At 33.8% G+C, this 20,470-nt stretch overlaps 2 protein-coding genes across 2 annotated transcripts in view; one reads left to right on the forward strand and one right to left on the reverse strand.

Annotated features, from left to right (window-relative positions):
• Positions 1-1,359: 1,359 nt before the first annotated feature.
• On the reverse strand, positions 1,360-7,826 carry LOC138328096 (uncharacterized). Its single transcript, XM_069274717.1, has 2 exons — positions 7,537-7,826; positions 1,360-3,172 (listed from the first exon to the last, which is right to left on the reverse strand). The coding sequence occupies exon 2, from the start codon at positions 3,135-3,137 to the stop codon at positions 2,154-2,156; it is 984 nt and encodes a 327-aa protein (XP_069130818.1). The 5' UTR covers positions 3,138-3,172; positions 7,537-7,826; the 3' UTR covers positions 1,360-2,153.
• A 2,655-nt stretch (positions 7,827-10,481) lies between these two features.
• LOC138328104 (uncharacterized) overlaps positions 10,482-20,470 on the forward strand; it is a 32,151-nt gene continuing 22,162 nt past the window's right edge. The window contains exons 1-13 of the mRNA XM_069274731.1: positions 10,482-10,572; positions 10,822-10,937; positions 11,339-11,419; positions 11,711-11,775; positions 13,596-13,666; positions 14,086-14,228; positions 14,377-14,454; positions 14,848-14,922; positions 15,414-15,536; positions 16,315-16,409; positions 17,559-17,682; positions 18,417-18,494; positions 19,245-20,224. Of these exons, the coding sequence (XP_069130832.1) occupies positions 10,926-10,937; positions 11,339-11,419; positions 11,711-11,775; positions 13,596-13,666; positions 14,086-14,228; positions 14,377-14,454; positions 14,848-14,922; positions 15,414-15,536; positions 16,315-16,409; positions 17,559-17,682; positions 18,417-18,494; positions 19,245-20,224 (1,925 nt within the window). The 5' untranslated portion in view covers positions 10,482-10,572; positions 10,822-10,925. The remainder of the gene's footprint in view (positions 10,573-10,821; positions 10,938-11,338; positions 11,420-11,710; positions 11,776-13,595; positions 13,667-14,085; positions 14,229-14,376; positions 14,455-14,847; positions 14,923-15,413; positions 15,537-16,314; positions 16,410-17,558; positions 17,683-18,416; positions 18,495-19,244; positions 20,225-20,470) is intronic.

The following is a 20,470-nucleotide window of genomic DNA, read 5'->3' on the forward strand; positions in this document are numbered from 1 at the left end:
GTATTAGGTATTGTTTTAGGACAAGAGGATATGGATGACGATTGAGGCGAGGTGGATCGTAGATGGAGATAGTATATTTTTGTATGTAGCCGCTATCTCTTCAATTGTGAACCGCTGATAACTGACTTATATTTAAACAAAAGAGGACAGTATAAAGCTTCCGAAACCTTTGTTTCCTTTGCCATTTATTCCGTTAGGTGTCGACATGAGATTGTTGTTCAAACAGACAACAAACAAACGTCAATGAGATGCACCATAATTCAATGGTATATTTCTCAGTTGTTTTCCTCGCTATTCTCAACGATCTAAAATGTATGTAAACAAATACAACTTCTGACTCCTATTTCACAAATATTTTATATCGCTATGAATAGAATCTTTTTCGAAGAAAGTATCTCGCTATTGATAATGTATTTCAAATTTAAAACTTGTCAAAATATTAATACAACTGTTGACAGAGCTCTTTGAAATATAATGGAAAACAGGACCACGTGTCTCAGTAATTTGCGCTTTTAACGATGATACCGGCGATACAAATTAGTGCCAAACCTGGGTCTAGTTAGTACATGTAGTTAAACATACACAGTACTGTACTAGACATGTTAAGAATCAGTATTGCCTCATTCTACTTCAGTCCTTATGTCGTCCGTAAAACTTTCATAATATCTTCATTAACTTTCATATTGCAAACCTGAAAGCATTTTTGTAAGCTTGTGTTACATAATCAAACATTACAAACATAATGAAATTCTTTAAGCTTTTTTTAATTAATGTCAGCAATGGTATGCCTGGTTGGAATTGATGTCCCAATATTTGCTTTGATAACCTCAACTGTTTAATGTGTTTGGCAAGATATGACAGCGGATAAAAACATGTGTGGTTTCATATCTGAAACTTAGGTCAATAACATGCCTCCCCTATATACATATATGTGTGTGTGTGGATTGTGTGTTTTGGGTGGCAGCGGTGCATCCATTGTCTATATCATTACGCATTCAAACATGGTTACGTAAAACATTGTCTATATGCTTATATATATAGTAATATATGCCTAAAAAGGTATTGTCTAATTTTCTGGTATACATTGCTTTTGGTGCAGGCGCAAGGATTACTTCATTCCATACAGGACAGGACGTGTTGTCGGGGTTTTTTCGGGATGCAATTAATTATTTTTAATATTTCTGTCTTGAAATAAAATTAGAAGCTCAAACTTTTCAAATGTGTTAATGGTGTAAAGTAAGTACCTTTTGTAAGTGAAAAAGTACAAAATCGTCTGTCCCTATTTTTGATAGAGACTAAATATCATTCTTCAGTGGTGTAGCATCTTTAATTCACATCACATAAAACACAAAAATGAGCACAAATAGGAAACTTTTATTTTCCTGAATGCATTGTATAAAGGTATAAACAAATGTACAAACATTCATATAAAGCGAACGTGTTACATTAACCCAAATACAAACATGGATTCAATAAAAATGCGCATAACCGAAAACAAAGAAACGTATCATTGGTATCAAATGGACAATCCTTTATTTGACAGATTACGTTTGATGCCGACCGACACACCCAAGATTCCTAGCGAACTTAGTCGTAACTATCTACACCACTACCCAACCCACTACTAGATCTCTACAAAATGGTGTCTCTAAATGATCAAGGCACAATGAGGTCACGTTCGAATACATCATGTATCAGTTTTCTGAAACAAATCATTCACATGACAATGACGTCATCAACAAAGTACAGTGTATCACTTCATTAACAAAATACAGTATATCAATTAACAACACTTTTCAAAAACATCGGAACTATTAACAGAATTTTTATCCGTTAAACGCTCACGTGACATTGTACCCTTGGAAGTCATTTAAATGCAACAAAGACGTTCGCGCAACCACTTCTTCCTAAACTTAAAGTAACGTGACAGACGATTCCATGTACAAAGTTGACCTTATCATCAATCAAACTATTCACTTGCCTGCCCAAATCGTGTAAAATATTCACATTCATACGTGATTGGTACCAACGTTTTCACTATACACAGAATGTAAATTCAAAACTACAAAAACACATTCATAATGCATTTGAAACACGTACTACACCAATCACAACAATTTAATATTAGAATATCCTAGAAGTTCATACCATTATCATGATGGTGGCGGTGGTTGTTGATCAGGAGGAAGAAGTAAGTCTGAATACATAGCTTCCGGATCTTTTTCAGCCTCTTTCTCTTTTATATCCTCTTCATCTTTTAGGATTTTTTCGTCAATTGTCTTTATAAAGTTTTTAACTTCATCGTCCAGCTCTTCGCGACGTTCTCGCGTTGCCTGAAGCAGATTTTGCTGTCGAATGGCCCGTTTGTTTGGTATTCTATCTGCCAAATTATCTACGTGAGATATTTCTTTCAGTTTGCGTAAGGACATAACTACAGGTTTAACAGGTTTGTCACATATTATTTTAAGTCCGCCCTCTGATTCCGGGCGGCTTGATATTGTTGTAGTTGACATGGTTCTATAAAACGGTTTCGAAGATTTTGCCCTAGAGTTTGACTGAGTTTGAGGTCTTTGACCTTTTGCACCTGGTGGAGCAGATTGTTGTCTGCGGATCCGCGGGATCGGGACGTCAGTTGCTGGAAGTACTGATGTATACCACTCCTTCGGAAATTTCTTTCTTTTATTCTTATTGATACGACGTAACCTTGCAACTCTTTGCCGTTCGTCTTCCTCTTCGTCAGCCCTGCCGTTCGGAAGAGATCGGGTTTTCCCTGTAGGTTTTCTGTAAGCAAAATCCTCTGATGAATCTGAATCACCTCCCCATGAGTCTTCCGAGTCAGAATCCCTCTTCTTTTTCTGTTTCGGACGAGGACGACGTGGTTTATTAGCGGACTGGGCTAGCAGTGGGTGTTCTGCTGTACTTTGTACTGCTTTAAGACCGACGATGCTCGCTTTTTGGTCATTGATATCCAATTCGTGCTGCAAGGTAACTCGGTGAAAATCTTTGCATAGCTGTTCGATTGTCCGAGATAACTCGTTGTCGAGTCGGTCGTTTTCGAAGTAGACGTCACTGTGGTCGATGTGAAGAAGTTGGTCTAACTTGTTTCGTTTTTTGTCCTTTTTACTCTTTGAATTCATATTTCACCTGACCTTTTCATTTTGGTCACTTGTACCTGAAATAGAAATAAAAATTATTTAGTAATTAGTAGTATACATGTACAACGATAACGTAAACAGTTAAAGTTATGTATTTTATACCAAACCACTTAAGGATTTTATTTGGATCGTTCTGTAGCTGGTCAGTGGAAATTCGCGTTGTCTAAATCAAGCCTGTTGGCACTTATTTTCGAGGAGTGGACTTAATATTTTGCAATCGAAATTTTCTTAGCATCTTTAACGAAACACAAAAGGTTGAAACATGTATGTTTCATGCAATAGCATTTCAAGGGGCTGAATATCTGTGTCTTTTGAGCAATCCATTGAGGGTATACTATTTCATAATTACAGTTCGTGTTTTTAAGGGAAAGGCATATCTCACATATTATTTTCATTATTGTAGTATTTTATTAGAAATTTATATAATCTTATTCTTATTACTTTCATTTAATTTTACAAAAACGGTTTTTGGCTTTGAATCTAAATACAGAATACAAAATGCATTCACATTCGTGTTATTGTAGAAGGTATGATGCATTCAGATGAAATATTTTTCTTCCTACTTGGATAACTTTTCTACAATAACTAAATTAAAAGTTACATTTATTAAAACACGTAGAGATCCCCGATTTGAAAACAGCCAATTCGTGAATGATTTTGTTGTACAAAATAAAAACAATGACTAGTTATATATGACTGAAATGTCTCTATTGATACTATAGCTATTTATCTATGACGCGATTGAGTGCTCAAAGCTTTGTTTGGTGACCGTGTATATAACTATACATAAGGGTCTTGCAGATTGTCCCTACGTATAGGGAGAAGATACGCCTCAGAGGCTATAGATTGTCTGCAGATGACACTTCAACGCCTCATTACACTAATTGGACGTATTGCGACACGTTTGCGCGTGTGTTGAGAAACAGGGCCTTTCTTAGCGATCATCTCTATATGACGGTCACTTATTTAATAAGAATAATAAACTCTAACATGAATCTTAGTAGACAGGAATATCTAAACCCGAGTGGAAGATTCTGACTGGTCAACCCGAGGCTTGCCGAGTGTCGAAAGCCAAAAGCTTTCACGAGGATAAAACTATCTATACCCATCTATCAGACCAATGTTTACATGTTTATTTCGTCTTGACATCATCACAAGAACGCCATAATGCGTCAAAATTGATGACGTCGTCGACAATGTTGATGACATCATGATATTATTTAGTGGATGTGAGCTGTATTTTCCCTGTCAGAACTTACTTTTCCCTATCAACTCTAGTCATAATGGAATGAAATAGGACTACTTTCTTTTGGTACAAAGTGTCAAATTTCAACACAATCGTCTATGAGTTCTTCTTTGTACTCCAGAAAGACAGGTTGGACTGGGCATTCAAGATCATCACTTGATTAGTTTCAACATTAAAGTTTTAAATGTATTTGAAATGAAAAAAAGCAACAATGAAAATCGTTTGTTTTCGTTGTCATTTATTATTATTACTTTAGCCCTTAATACAGGAAAACAATATCTAAAGTCTATGGTGCAACCTCTGATCACTTCACAATGACAAATGAACGGTTTCGAGGTTGCACGGTAGGAAATATGTTATGTGTAGTAAAGTCCTCTTCATTCATTCTTAACCATCTTCAACAGATATACTATGATGACATTTCATTAAATTTTATACAATTATCAATCAGTTAATAATTTTGTCTCAAAAAGTCCTATAGGGGCCAAAGTTTTTCCTTTTAATCATACGAGATTATGAGTTCATATTTTTATGAACTATTTCTAGTAGAACTTTATCCAAGTTGGATTTTATTCTGTGTCGTCTTTTGTTCAACCCCTTGAGAATCAAATTATAAATTGTTTACATCTCAATAGTGATTTGACCATTCTGTCCTTTGTTTACAAATAATGACCCTATGGAATCCAGTACACGATATACATGTACATGTATTGCTAAATACGAAATGTATAATGTGAGTAATGACTACGATATTGTTGTTTTAGTAGTTTGGAGAATGCTGTAAAATAATTAATTTATTTAATTGTTGAATTCATTATCTTCAACACCGAATATAACAGGTTAAAAACATAATCGTTAGAATATCTAGGTGGCATTTGAAATGTTAATCCTCTGTTGTAATAAACCCCTAACAGGTATTATATGTAAATCAGTGGCTGGTAATGAGTATCACCTACAGAAATAGATTCTGGTATTCCACATAATTTAGTAGGCCATACGCATTAAAAAGATTAAAGAACTGAAAAAGCAAAGTAAGCAGTCTAGAGAAAACAGACGACGACAATATCGATGTCTCTATCAAATTAATTAGCATGTAATTATTTGCGGGGGTTTTAATTTCGCTAAATTCGCGATCAATCCACAATCGCGAAATTTAATACCTCGCGAAATTTATCAAACTCATGGCTTTACGTATTGTAGCCTGTCATAAAAATTGGAGTTTAAAAGACTAGAAAGATAATTCGCGAAATAAACCCTCGCGAATAAGTTCAAAACAGATAATCGCGAAATTTTACACCCGCGAAATTTGACAACTATACAGAATTTTAAGAAATTATCTCATATCTAAAGTTACAACATCGCAGACCGTTTCTTTTTCTAGAAAATAAGAGAACATTTTGGACTTTTCATTTTTACCTATATAGTAGGAAACCCTTCGTTTATTAATCTAAACACACATTATCACAAGTTACATTTTAAAACCATATATAGATTATTTGTTTTAAAGGAAAATAATAATTTAAAACATACCCTTTACTTTTTTGTATTTTATTATCAATAATGTTTTATTCACAATGGCATAATAATGATGATAGGTCCTTTCTCACCTAGAAACCACGAAGTGTAACAAGAGTGACTACATTGTGCTTTATTATATTCTTAGGTCGTGTGTTCCGGCGTTTGTTTGTTTAAGAATGTTTATGAAGTTAAATAACACTAGAGGAAGTAAGAAGTTATAAAAAAGAAGTAGACAATACGAACTACAGGGGTTCTTCTGATCTTGGTGAATTTACTTTGACCGTGTTTTGATACTAGGAGAGTGTTTTAGAGCGATTGTGATACTGATTTATTATGTATCATCGTGTGGGAGAAATGTCTTTACAAGAGAATGTAAACAGGTGATATACACTGTGGTAACTGTAGAGTATTTCTCACCGCCATTGTGTTACAATCAGTCACTATACATATCCTTACTTTCGCGTAATAGCAAAATAGTAAATACAATATGTATATTATATTATCCTCATATGAATGTTACAAAATATTATAGACATTAAACTTGATACAAAGTTAGACAAACTTCAAGCATGTTTGAAACAAATTTGGTCAAGCTGATGGTTTCAATATTTATCAATATATTACGTAATTTGGTAAAGTTATAACATGGTTCAAAATATAAAAGTAAAATGTCGGCTCTTATTTTCATTTGTAATATTGATAACTCATTCATCAAATAATAGGTTTCTTTTTTTTATCGTAAACACTATCCTATCAGGTTGTGATATTTTTTTTTATTAGTTTCACTTTTATCACCATTTTCGGCTCGAGGAATCAATGACGGGTTCTATAAGAATAGTGAACGAATTGGTTACCATATACTTGAGTACCTAACGTACGTAAATGATAGTGATGCTATGATGCTTCCTGGACTGTTGGGTGATAATGATACTATATAGGGGATATTGATTAAGATCCGGGACTATTAGGTTCCTACGTGACATTCCTAGTTATCTGCTGCGTATCTACAAGTAAAACTATCCCCCTTTTAGATCTCTTTATCAATGACAACATGTTTACTTTTAAGATTGTCATTATATAAACATACGAATTATCACAGCTTGTTTAGTTTATTTTTCAACAAAATTATAAAACTGCGCTAACAAATTTATGAAAGGCTCTGTACATATTTTGTTATGGTTTTGGTTTTGTTTATTAATAATTAATTTGTTCATTAAAGGTAATATCATAAACGGATTTAGAGGATATTAAAATGTCGTGTTTCAGTAGTACCGTGACATATGTAAACTTTAAAATAACGTTTACAATCAAAACCAGAAACATATACATGTATGTATGTTTCTGTCAAAACCAAATCAACCATGCAGGTTATTGTTTACAATGTTGATAATGATTAATGTTGATTCATCCCCAGTTATGTTTTAAATTGTTTAACCATTATTTTAATAATTGTTTATATCACATAGTTTAGTTCAACTTTTACACAACTTAAATAAATAGCAAATCAGATTATAAACAAACATGATACACATACATGTAATTATACTATTGATGATCTTTAATATCTATTATAATGTGTTTTAAAATACTTAATTGATTATCAAATGCCATACGCACCTGCTGTAGCAGTGTAAAGTGACCCCTCTCCACAGAAATGACAAATCACCACCGGGTTGTCGCAAACTTTGCTCTTTAGTTGTAATAAGATGTCTGTCAACCTCAAAGTCCGGCCATAAACGACCGCTCGGATGTCACTATGTATACGGGCATGGTATATTGTTATGTTGGGTGCGATCGAGTGAATACCATTTTGGGCCCAAACCTGGCACGATGTACGGGTATACATACAGTCTGATGGCTATTGATCCACATGTAAAGGATTTTGATGCGTAATCTAGAATAAAAGTCTCTTTATAAATGGATTGTCTATCAAATAGACTATACACGTGAGGTTGGATAGGTAAATATAATAGTTGATTAAAAAACTTAATGTTTTAACCAGATAAAATGCCATGACACAATACGGACAATGCCTTGCACACCGTTGACTACACAAAGTACCCACCCCCTGTGTATCACCGCATGGAAACGTTACTGAAACACATTTGGTGAAAGAGGTCTAGCAAAGACCTAATTAAACTCCAAAACCTCAGGATCACCTTATGATCGAGTTCTTGCAGTTGGAACGTAAGGTACTGCAGTAATCGTATTTTAGAGATAAACTTATTTGATTATAAGCGGTTGTCACATCTTATCTATAATTGGGTATCTTATTGTAAGTACATTTTAATCACATTTAAGTTGAAATATTATTGTATTGATTATTCTATACAAGTTAAAATATTATTTCAGCGCTTATCTTACATTGGATGGAGTGTTATTTCATCGATTATTTCCTAGTTGGAATATTATTTTATTGTTTATTTCTTAGTTGGAATACTTAGATAAAATGCATTACATAATTGATACCAAAATGTATGCAAAATCAATTATCAAATGTAACAAACATAAGTAAATATTATTAATAATGAATACTGATGTCAAATTTGTTCACCAATGTGAATTTCTGCTATACGCCATTTCTTTTACTTTCTTTTTGTTGATAATCTACTGAAATGGGAAAATAAGCGTTTCCTATACATCATGTTTTTGTTTTAAATGATATTGACAATAAACTGTGTCGGTTCGAGGGTATCTTACTTTGATTCTTTAATTTGAAGAACGTAAAAAGAATATTACCACCAATATACATCCAATTATTTAACGTTGCATACTTATTGTATGAATCCAATTCTTCCTCGTCATAAATGTTTGACGTCCATACCCTGTTGTGTGAACGTATCCATGTACCGCTTCACACCATATAAATGTAACCATTATCAAATGATATGTTTAAATAGATGCAATGGTTTAACTATGCCTATTCAAATCTGTCCTTATGAGTCGGTGTACGGCATATTTATATAGTAGCCACGGGTTTAATTAACTCATTATGAGGGAATGTAGACACAGAATTTACTATTCATGTTTGTAGCTTTTCTGTTCATGTTCACACGAACATTAAAGGAAGGTTCACTTCCGTATTTATATTTTGATGTTTGAGTATGATCCAATAAAGGACACCGTGAACACAACATTTCAGACAATGTATCAAAATACAATGAGAGATTTAGCTTTAAATGCAATACATGAAGTATCACGATTACACTGAGCTAACATGGTACTTATTATTGCTTTCTGAAAAAAATCTATTGTAGTTTTTATTTCCATTCATAAAAATTAAAAAATAAGGTTCATAAATAGCTTTTCAACCAATTTAACAGCTTTAGTAGCTGTAGTAGCGAAATCCGGTCATTTTTGGCCAATGTTTATAGTTTGCTATAGTCTTAATACCTGGTAGAGCGCAATCTTAAATCTTAGGAGAATATGCCAATGGTGATAAATGATAGGGTGGTGACGAATTTAGAGGCCAAAAAGAGCATCAATATTCATATCTACTGTTGAATTTTATATGCTTCCACAATTTTATCCTTTCGACACGGCCTGTATAATTTTTTCATCGTCATCTGATTCTATCCAAGAAAAGAAAACGATATGACATACAAATGTATATACAAACGAAATGGGAATGGTTGCATCCTGAAATACAATCCAAGCCTTGGCCTGATCAAGGATTTGAAGTGAGCAAAATGGCCATATAGTACAATCCGTTTAACTTTCATGGAAACCGGCGTTGTCAACCATGGAGAGAAAAAGAAAAGTCGTTATTTCACTGAAGCATGGGACTTTCGAACATCATTGGACATCTTTCCTTGTGATTAATCAATGTGTTGATAGAAAGGGAGGGGGGAAACAAGGTAAAAAGAAGTTTTGGACCAATACCTCCACTGTCAATTGACCACCAAGTTTAACAAAGATCAAGAAAGAAGGAAATCTACTAAGTCTCTGCATATAGCTACAAAAAAACAACCCAAAAAAAACCAGAAAAATCAACATCAAAATCAAGCCTAAGCTCAATATTTTGTTATGTTATTCTTTTTCGTTTAATTCGCGATGTATGGATTATATCATGAAAATAACTCTCATATTTAAGGCCAAACAAAAAAAATATGTCTGTTTAGGGTTACCCGACCGACCCTAATTTTATACCCCCGACCCTAATTTTTTTTCCACTTTTCTACAAAAAAAAATGAAAGTCGCTATTTCGATCACAGACTCCTGTTACGGTTTTAGAGTGAAAGACACTAAAAGAAAAAGGAAAAAAAACCTAGCGACCCTATTTTTTCCAATGTTACCCTAATTAAAAAAGAGATAAAAAAAATTTGCTTTATCAATGTATCCTGGTTTCACTACTAAAATTTCAAAGGTTTGAAAAATATAGTCTATATATTTCTCTTTTTCTCTCTCTTTTTCCTCTTTGATGGAAATTTCTTTTCTTTTTTTTTCCTTTATTATAAAGCGATGTGTTGATAGGTTTAATAAAAGTTGCGAAACCTGGGTCCGTTCTAGTCATAGTTCTAGTAGAACGAAGAAATATGTAAGAGTTATCTTCCTTATTTAGTACTTCTATTGGCAAGAAGAGGGCAGGACAGTAGCCGTAAAGTGATTTTGCGACATAGCCTATTTATTATTTGAGTTAGGTCTACTTTGGAAGTTAGTTTGTATTCAAATTTATTTATTAACTTTATTAATTTATGTATTATGGTGATAAACTCGTAAATAACGTTAGGGTTAATGCAAAGTAATTTCGACAGTCGTAAATAGGTCGTTGACAACACGCATGGCACGTGTGCTAGATGGTGTTCCCTGGCAGACAGAAAATAGCATGTAAGATGACAAAATGTAGTTTTATAACATAACTATGATATTTCTGACTTGTTACGCTATTTTTCTTGGTAACAGAATGGGTGATCTTCAACAAATACGTCAGCAGGAGGGGCACCTTGCTGCTCATCACTTGGACCCTTCTCCAGTTCTCGACTGATATTTTTTCGTCTCTTAGAAGAATGCTTCGTATCGTCTGTGTCGTCCCATCAATGTTCAGTGGTCACATCCCAATATTCCCTTGTTTAATATTTAATAATGCAATTTCAACACCTTGAATTCTAAATCCAGGATGTCCCTTTGAAGTTATCAGGTTGGGGAAAACTGATGGTTATGGTTTTTTAGGATCTACAAAAAATAAGTGAAAATCTAAAAACTGCACATGATTTACACAGGTTGGACACATCCCTGCATATGCGTAACAGTTACTCAGTTGAGTAATCATTAATTTAGTTTCACAGAATTTCTCATTTAGGTAACTCTAACTTATTTATTATTCATAATACTCAAATTGGTAACTAGCTGTTACCCATATGCAGGGCTGTTATATATACTCACAAGTTATAAGTTCATCATGATCATGTTTTATTTCCAGAGATTAACCTTCAAAATGATTTCCGCTGATGCTGAAGATCTTGACGAACTTGTTGACCTGGGTGGTAACAGTGATGATGAGGTAATTATACAATGATCTATATTTTTCCTGTGTGAATCTGGCGCTCTGTTCATAGGACATTAAACTAATCAAACCAAATCACAATCACTTGCTGGATCACGCCCTACCAACTAGGCTACCTTGTCAACAATGATTGACCGCACAGTCCAGTTCTGTAACAGTTATAATCACTATTCTTCAACCACACATACTCTAAAATATATATATATATATATATATACAAAATGTATTGTTAAATCTGAGAATTTTATGATGCAAATTAATATTTTGGAACATCATTTACATTTACAGGTGCCGGATGCAAGAAAGCATGCCCAGCTTATCGATGCTATCACTTCCTTAGATGGAAAAAAGAAGTAAGAGGCAGAATATTTTATATTTTTATCTCACTTGGTCTGAAGGACCCAGGTGAGCTTTAGCTGCAATATTGTAGCTCAAAAGACTTTTAAACAGATAATGATGTCGTCTTTAGAGCTACAATTGCTGCTAATGGAGCAAAGTAATAGTTATGCAAACCATTATTAAAACGTTTGCATGCATTTTATTTTATTTATTTTATATTGTTTACCTATTAGACAATAAAAATTAAACCGTATAAAATATCAAATTCTCAGCTAGACATTATTTTTTTACATATACATATGAAGGCCTTTCTGAAGAGAATTTTTACCGGAAGTCTTCAAATTATGAATTTGACGTCTTGTGAGCGGTACGGTAGATATTAAAGAATGGTAGTTATGTTTGTTTAGGATAACAACATTATGTAAATGCTTGTATATATGCATAAATTAATCGGAAACCTACAACAAAGTAAAGAAAATTGTGCCCGAGTGATTTTCGGAGGCGCTGCTCCACTACGACACATAGGGACCAATTTGTACCCGGCCAAAAGATATAGTAGGCCGGGTACGTATATTCGTTCTAGCCTAGGTGAGCTTATGCCATACCATGGCGTCTGTCAACAATCGACTTCTCCTCCATAACTGTGGTCAGAATTCAACAAATTTTGACTGGTAGCATCCTTATGGGTTACTTACTGAAAATTGTACAAATGATGGGGTTGACCCCCCAGGGGCCTGAGGGGCGGAGCCAAAAGGGGTCAATTTGGTTATTTCCATATAAGGGACTTCTTCTCTGAAACTAAGCATGGGATTGCACCCATAATGCAATGGTAGCATCCTTATAAGGTGGGGATTCAAAATTGTACAAATGATGGGGCTGACCCCCCAGGGGCCTGAGGGGCGGGGTCAATTTGGCTATTTCCATATAAACAACTTATTCTCTGAAACTAAGCATGGGATAGCACACATAATGCAATTGTACATCCTTTTAGGGTGGGAATCAAAATTGTACAAATGATGGGGCTGACCCCCTGGGGGCCTGAGGGGCGGGGTCAAAAGGGGTCAATTTGGCTGTATCATATTAACAACTTCTCTGCAACTAAGCATGGGATAGCACTCATAATACAATGGTAGCATCCTTAAAGGGTGGGGATTCAAAATTGTAAAAATGATAGGGCTGACCCCTGGGGCCTTAGGCGTGTAGCCAAAAAGGTTAATTAGGCTACTATTTTTATATAAATTACTTCCTCTCTGAAATTATGTATTGCGTAGCATATTCGTATGGTATCAATAGCTTCATTATATGGTTGGGATTCAAAATTAAACAAAATGTGGGGTCAATTTGTCTTTGTGATTTTTGAGTCACTAATTACTAAATTACAGAATTACTCAAAAAAACATAACCAGGTCAACGATACAGGCCCTCTGGGCCTCTTGTCTTTTAATTCTTTGATATTTTGTAGATGTTGAAATAATAAATATACCATAGCTTTTAACTCTTTTAAGTGCATTATGATTTCAAACACAAGCACTATCTTGGTACAATGAAGCTAGAAACACTACTGTATGCTAAATGTATTGTATGTTTCATAATTTAATATTATTTAGATAAGGAAATGGTAGATATAGGCCTTAACTTCTGAGAGGCCACTGTGACAATGTCCTGATTAATTTTGTGTTTTGTAAGAATTTTCTTTCTGATATTATTGGAACACCTATAACAGATTCCTTTACACAGAGAAAGATATAAATCAAATGAAAAACTTTTTCATAATATAATTAATTTTCAAAAAATGAAATCATTGTGTCTACATTTGTGTATAATGATGTTGTAGTCACAGACTTAGTCAAAGAACGGTCCCAACAGCTCAAGTGTCTGAGTTTGGCTTTACTGGTAGTAATGACAGTAAGTATAGTCACAAAGATAACTTTTATCTTATCTCAAAAGAATAAAGTAACACTCAATATTAGTAGTACTATATTATATTGCAGTCATATGTATTATTCAATCCAATATTAATTCTTTACTGTAAAATCATACAAAAACAAGTATTTATTAGATATTTGTTTTTGTATGATTTTAAAATGTACCTATTTGCAGTTATTGAAAATCTAGATCACTGTGAAGATATATTCTTTGTTATAGTCAACATATTGAGATTGATATGAATATTAATTTTGATAGAAGTAGATAAATATCTTTCTTCATTAAAAAAATGATCCCTCATCAATTTAAGCTTTATTTGTTTACATCATCCAAATCATCCAAATATTTGTAGCTGGCTTTTATGTAATTGATTGATTAAGTATAATTGTATTTAACAGAAAAATCCAAAGTAAGACTGCATGAACTGGTAGGTTCACTGAAGGATACTACTAGTCATGGGGAACTGAAGAAACATCTCCGTACTATAGACAAGCGCAGCAAAGTAGTGTCTGTGCCCTTGCCCAAGCATGAACAAGCAAAGGTAAGCTGTTTCATAGTGTAATTTTTCTACCTGCAGTTAAAGTACAATAATATTTTTGAAAGGCATCATATGTTAACAATGTAGAAGCAAGTCTCGGCTATCACATATGCATGTTCATAATATAACTTACAATGAACTTCTGTTTTAGATTGAGCGGTCAGTTGCCTATGAGAAGACGAGCGATGAGCTGAAGAAATGGGATCCAGTTATAAAAGAGAATAGAACGGTATGTACTGGAAGTTAATAACAACATATACAAGAAATGCTTATTGGGTTCTAAAAGAGTAATGTTCAGAACAGTACAAAACTAAAGAAACAAAATTTAACAGTTATGAAATGAAAATTTCTAAATACTGATAATTTGCCATATTTACCCATTTTTCAAAAGTCAACATGCTCTAAGGTAGGTTCCATATAAATGTAAGGGGTAATCGCGATCGGCCAGTGCTCTTTTAACACTTATTTGTCCTCCCCCATTAATATTGATTGATTTTAAGCTTGCATAGATTGTTTTATTAAAGGAATATTTGTCAAATCAATAAAAGTTTCAACTTAAATAAACTACATTTTATGATAAACTTTACTCAATGCATTAAGATAGATAATTATGTACATGCAGGCAGAGCAGATTGTGTTTCCTTTAAACCAACCATCTTTAAAACTACATACAGCAAGGAAATTTGCAGGAATCAAAGTGAGTACAGCTATTAACTGTTAATATTTTTTTTCTAGCATTGTTTTAATTATAAATTTTAGGTAATCAAATATTTTACTCTATTCTGACAATAGATAAACAGCATTAGAGGGTAGTTGTTATTTGACTGTTTAGCAACATGTTGAGAGGAATTATGTTTCACTTTCATTTTCTAAAAATCAACAAATCAATTGATGCAGGTACATTGTATGATTCATGAATATACATTCAGTTATATTTCCACATTATCTTGAAATGTTAAGGAGATACATTTTATAATACTCTAGTAAGCCACAGTTAATAGCTCTTGGTCAACACTTTCTAAAGAATAACTTATACCATTATTTTTTTTCTAATTCTTAGATCTACAACTTACAGTACATACATGTAAATGTAGTTCTAGAGTATAGCAGTTTAATATAGCCAAGTTAACTGTAGTATGACCCCTATGTCATGTTGCTATGTTGTTTAATGTTGCTTACATGTTACAGCCCAGTACTCCTCTCGAGATGGAAGTGGCTGCATTACTGCATGGTAGTCAGAACGTTCCAACTAATAATAAGGAATTGACAAAAGCTGAAGAGAAAGCACTGCAAGCTATGAGTATTGAGGAGGTCAGATTTTGCTCCTGTTTATTTGAAGTTTATCTTAACCATCAAAAATTCTTATTGCATATTAAATTAAGCATTTTTGGCAATAATTTGATACTATAACTCTTGATTTAATATCATAAAGGCATACATATGAATCTTGATGTAATTCTATGTTTGCATAATACAGAGTTATCCCCCCTTGTTGGTAGGTATTGATTGTGACATGTTTGTTTGAGCCTAGCGTAATAATTTTGAGAGAAGCATGCATAAATTCTGCACAGATACCTCTGTAAAGGTTACTATGCAAAGACAGAATGCAGGTATATTAAAACATATTTTAGTATTATGAAAGCAATTATCATACTGAGCGTTGACACTCTGTATTGCACTGTTAAAGTGAATAGTCGGGCAAAGAAAACCAGTCTAAATGCGTTCATTGGCCTTCCAAAAGTTCTCACATATTAATAAGACGGTCAAGTTCTGCTTAGTTTCCCAGTTCTGACCATTAAAGTAAAGAAAAGTTGAAAGCATTGAAAGCGAGGCTGTGTGGAAATGTAACCCGGACATAGTGAGCCGGGAGGACGTTTTAGAATTCCCATACTTTAAATTAATTTCTTTGTACGCAGACAGATTTTGACGAGAGATTTTTATTTTTCCATTTCATAAGAAATTATACTGGATACATTCACACCATTTTTACCGACTTTAGCCATCCCTGCCCGACTGTTCACTTTAAAATGTTCTTTGAATATATATGTGAATTAATGAATTTTAATTAGTCTTTATACTTATCACGTAGGCAAAAGAGAGAAGAGCAGAGTTACAAAAGCACAGAGCACTACTCTCTTACAAGGAATCCAAGGCCCGCTGGCAGAAAAAGATTAAAAGTAAAAAGTAAGTAACCACAGACATTTGTCATAAACATTATTGTTATTGATATGTTTTACCTTATTTCACAGGAGATGAAAATGGATAATACTAAATAAAAAATCATGATCCATTACTTTTCATACTTTTATGCTGCATTGACTGTTTTTAGCTCACCATCTGATGATGGCTTTATTCTAAATCGCCTTTTGTCCGTCTTCCATGGTAAGACTTTAAATTATGATTGTTACCGCTATTTCTTGAGAAGTACTCCACAGATATTTCTGAAATTTTACATGCATGATTTCCTTGGTCTCTAAGAGTGTCATGCTAATTTTGAGACTGCCAGGCAGCCATTTTGGATTTTGATGGTTAAAGTTTGTTACTGCTGTTTCTAAGAAAGTACTGAAGGGATCAGTACTAAAGCGTTCTGTCTCAAATTTCATATCCATGTTCCCCCTAAGGCCTTTGTTTTGCATATTGCATTTTTTAACCAATCAGTGAACAAGAAGGCAGACAGGCTGCAATCTTAGATTTTGATAATTTAAGTTTGTTACCACAATTTCTTAGAAAGTACTGGATATATCTGTCTAAAATTTAATATGTAGGTTTCCCTAGGACAATAGTTGTGCATATTGAAGGGATCTGTCTCAAGTTTAATGTGCAGGTTCCCCTAGGGCCCTAATTGTGTATATTGCATTTTGGGACCGATTGGTGACCAGGCCGCCATCTTGGATTTTGATAGTTGTAGTTTGTTTCCCTTATTTCTCAGAAAGTGTCGAAGCATCTGCCTCAAATTTCATATGTAGTATATTTGAAAAAGTTTAAAAAGCAGAGAAAAGGTCCCTTTTTCCATTGTCAGACATAGATCATTCTTTGGTGGGCAGATCCCTCTAGGATTTCTTGTTAATGATAAGTTTGTGCTGCTGCAAGAGTTGATTCCTCTGAAATAGTTGATCATTTGTAGAAATGTTTATATATTTTGAAGTTGAGATGTTAAAGTTAGGAAAACCATTATAGCACAAATACAGGAGTAATTTTTTAATGCTTTATATGTAAAAGTGTCACTTTTATACATACTTATATTGGTAAATAATTGAAAATAATGCAAAAGGTATCCTTCGTAATAAAATACAATTGTCACTCTTAATATTTTAATTCTCTTAATTGTTACAGATATCACAAAGTGCTTCGAAAGGAGAAATTAAAACATGAGAAGAAAGCACTTGATGAACTGGAAAAGAATGATCCAGAAGGTTATCAGGAAAAACTGGATGATATTAACAAACAGCGCATACAGGTATACATACATATATATGGATTTTGCATATCATTTGTTATTTAGAGCTACAGATCAAGTACTGGCCCTATCAACCAGATTTTTTTCCTGAACATTTTCTTAGATATTTTGAGAAACAAGTTCCATCCTAAACAATATAAACTGTACACAATGTTTTTTGGGGCATCACTTTGATAAGAGAGGAGTTTCAGTTAAGCACAGAGAGAGGGTCATATCAATTTTCTGTTGGCAGAAGGTGTTCTTAAAAGTTTAAGTAGGGATTATTATACAGGGTCTGTGCTGCCTTTGATTGATGCTTTTGGCGAATAATATTTGATGGAGTTAGGCCCTGATTGAATAAAAAGTTTTAAATGTTTCTGTGCATTTACAAAGCTTTGTAATAAGATTAAATGCTCAGTCTAGTGTGTTTGACTCTGCCATTATTTGGAGGATTAAAAGAATTGTTTTCTGCAATTTCCATTCAAGAACTGAAGAAAAGATTTTTTTGATTTACTGCTGGGAATATGTTTGAATACCATGATGATTACAACATTTAGCAAGAAATAAATGTTTTATCTCATTGATATAAAATCTTTATGCCTTTTCCATGAAATGTACACCAATGTCCTCCAAACTTGATATCAAGGTCAACCATATAAGGTTGTGTTTGTCAGACTTACAGCCCATTGACAAACTAAAAGCTTTGTTTCTTGTTGAAGTATTTTGATTGAAAAAATGTCTTTTATTTTATGCAGGAAAGAATGAACCTGAAGCACAGGGGTGGCAGCAAATATGCTAAAAAACAAATGATATATGCTAAGTATGACGACAAGGTAAGTTATCAAAGATACCAGAGTTGCTCATGTAACACATGGGTAGAATATCACTTATTGAAAATTATGTATTCCAAGATGTATGTACCTGGTAGTATAACTAGTAATTTGTATGAGTTTGATTTTTCATAATTTCCCAGGATGTAGGCATAAGTGGTAGTCACGAAAAATTGACCAGTTAAATAATGAGATATGGATAGATAAGATATATCAATAGTGGACCTTTGTTGAGGTCCATATGTTGTTATATAGCACCCTTAGAATAAATAATGCCCACAGTCATTATTTCAAATTCTATAAGGGCAATATAACACCATATGGACCAAAACAAAGGTCCTTCCTTAATTTTTATGCTAGATATATATTGTTTCTTTAACAAATGTCATAACAATCTCTAAAGTGTATATTAATTCCAAGAAAAGCATTGGTCAAAAAACAACACCCTGATGAATGCAGAATTTGGGCAATGACGTTCGCAAAGAAATATTGACTCTGTGTTCCTAGAAATGGAAACACAAAGTCATATGCTATATATTGAATGTCACATGACCATGTTTGGGTCAATGGAAATAATGGAAAATTAGGGCATATCTAATATATGCTCTTATGTCTTATGGCCAGATAAAGGAATTTTTCATTTATTTATTTTCTTTTTTTCATCTTCCAAACATTTTTGCTATAGGAAAATAACCGGCTTTACAGTATGCATTAAGTCAATATCTTTACTGGGAAATCTGGTTTATTTTTCAGGCACGTCAGTCTGTTCAGGACATGTTGCAAAAGAGTCGAGATCTGACCAAAAAGCTAACTACAGAAAGTGATAGTGACTCCGATGGAGGAGTGGCAATGGACAGTGATGACGAAAGAACCATGATAGAAAGTGAACTGACAGGAGACAGGAATAACCAAAAGAAAAATCCATGGATGTCAGCAGGAATCAAGTACCCTCAAACTACAGGATTTGAGAAACCTGTAGCAATAGATAATAAGGAAATTCAACACGACAAAACAAGCCCTCTTATGGGAAGGGCAGAGACATACTCAGATGATGAGGATAATGTTGATGAAATTGAAGTAATCTTTAAATCTTCTAGTGAAAATGCTAAAAAGGAAATCAGTAAAGTAGAGGCAAATGTCAAAGGGAATACTGATAAAAAGCAGTCAAAGAAGAAAGGCAAAAAGCAAAAAAGTAAGCAAAACAAATTGAAAAAAATCAAGTCTTCAAAAGAAGCCACAGATGAAGATGAAGAAGATGGTGATGAAGAGTTGATAACAGAATCACTGACTAGAAAACGAACGTTGGAAGATATCAACGATGGATTATTTGATGAAGATGATGATGAGGTAAACCAAACAATGTCTGCTAGTGACAAAAAGGCTGCTAAAGAAGTCCCAAAAAAGCATAAAGACAAGAGTGTTGAGGTACAGGTGGACCCAAAGAAACTCTTTACACTAGAGTCAAAGCTAGCTAACATCAAAACTCCAGATGTTGTCACTGGAAGTGATGATGATGATGATGATGATGATGATGATGAGGATTTAGATGCTGATGAACAACAGAGGTTAACGATAGCCCAAGCATTTGAGAATGATGATGTCATAGATGAGTTCACTAAAGAGAAGAAGGGAATTGAAGATAGAGATAACCCCAAGAGTATAGATCTAACACTGCCTGGCTGGGGCGAGTGGGGAGGAACTGGTCTTAAAGTGTCAAACCACAAGAAAAGGAAGTAAGTATACTACTCCGTCAAGATTTGCAATTAATAAGCTATGGAAGCCTTCATATACATATGTATGTATTCTGTATTTGCATATTACAAAACTATTTGTCCCTGTGGGTAGGTATTGATTGTCAATGTTTTTCTGAACATTACGGCTGCCTTCGACTGGCAACTCTGGAGTTTAAGTGAGGTTATTTATAGAAATGTCAAACTCTCTATCAGTTGAATGCTTTACTCCAAGAGTAAGGCCGTTTT

This window comes from Argopecten irradians, chromosome 1 (assembly GCF_041381155.1).
Source record: "Argopecten irradians isolate NY chromosome 1, Ai_NY, whole genome shotgun sequence".
In the NCBI taxonomy this organism is placed as follows: domain Eukaryota; kingdom Metazoa; phylum Mollusca; class Bivalvia; order Pectinida; family Pectinidae; genus Argopecten; species Argopecten irradians.

Coding starts and splice junctions, on each gene's coding strand:
- LOC138328096 (XM_069274717.1), bottom strand. CDS start 3,137: ATGAATTCAAAGAGTAAAAAGGACAAAAAACGAAACAAGTTAGACCAA.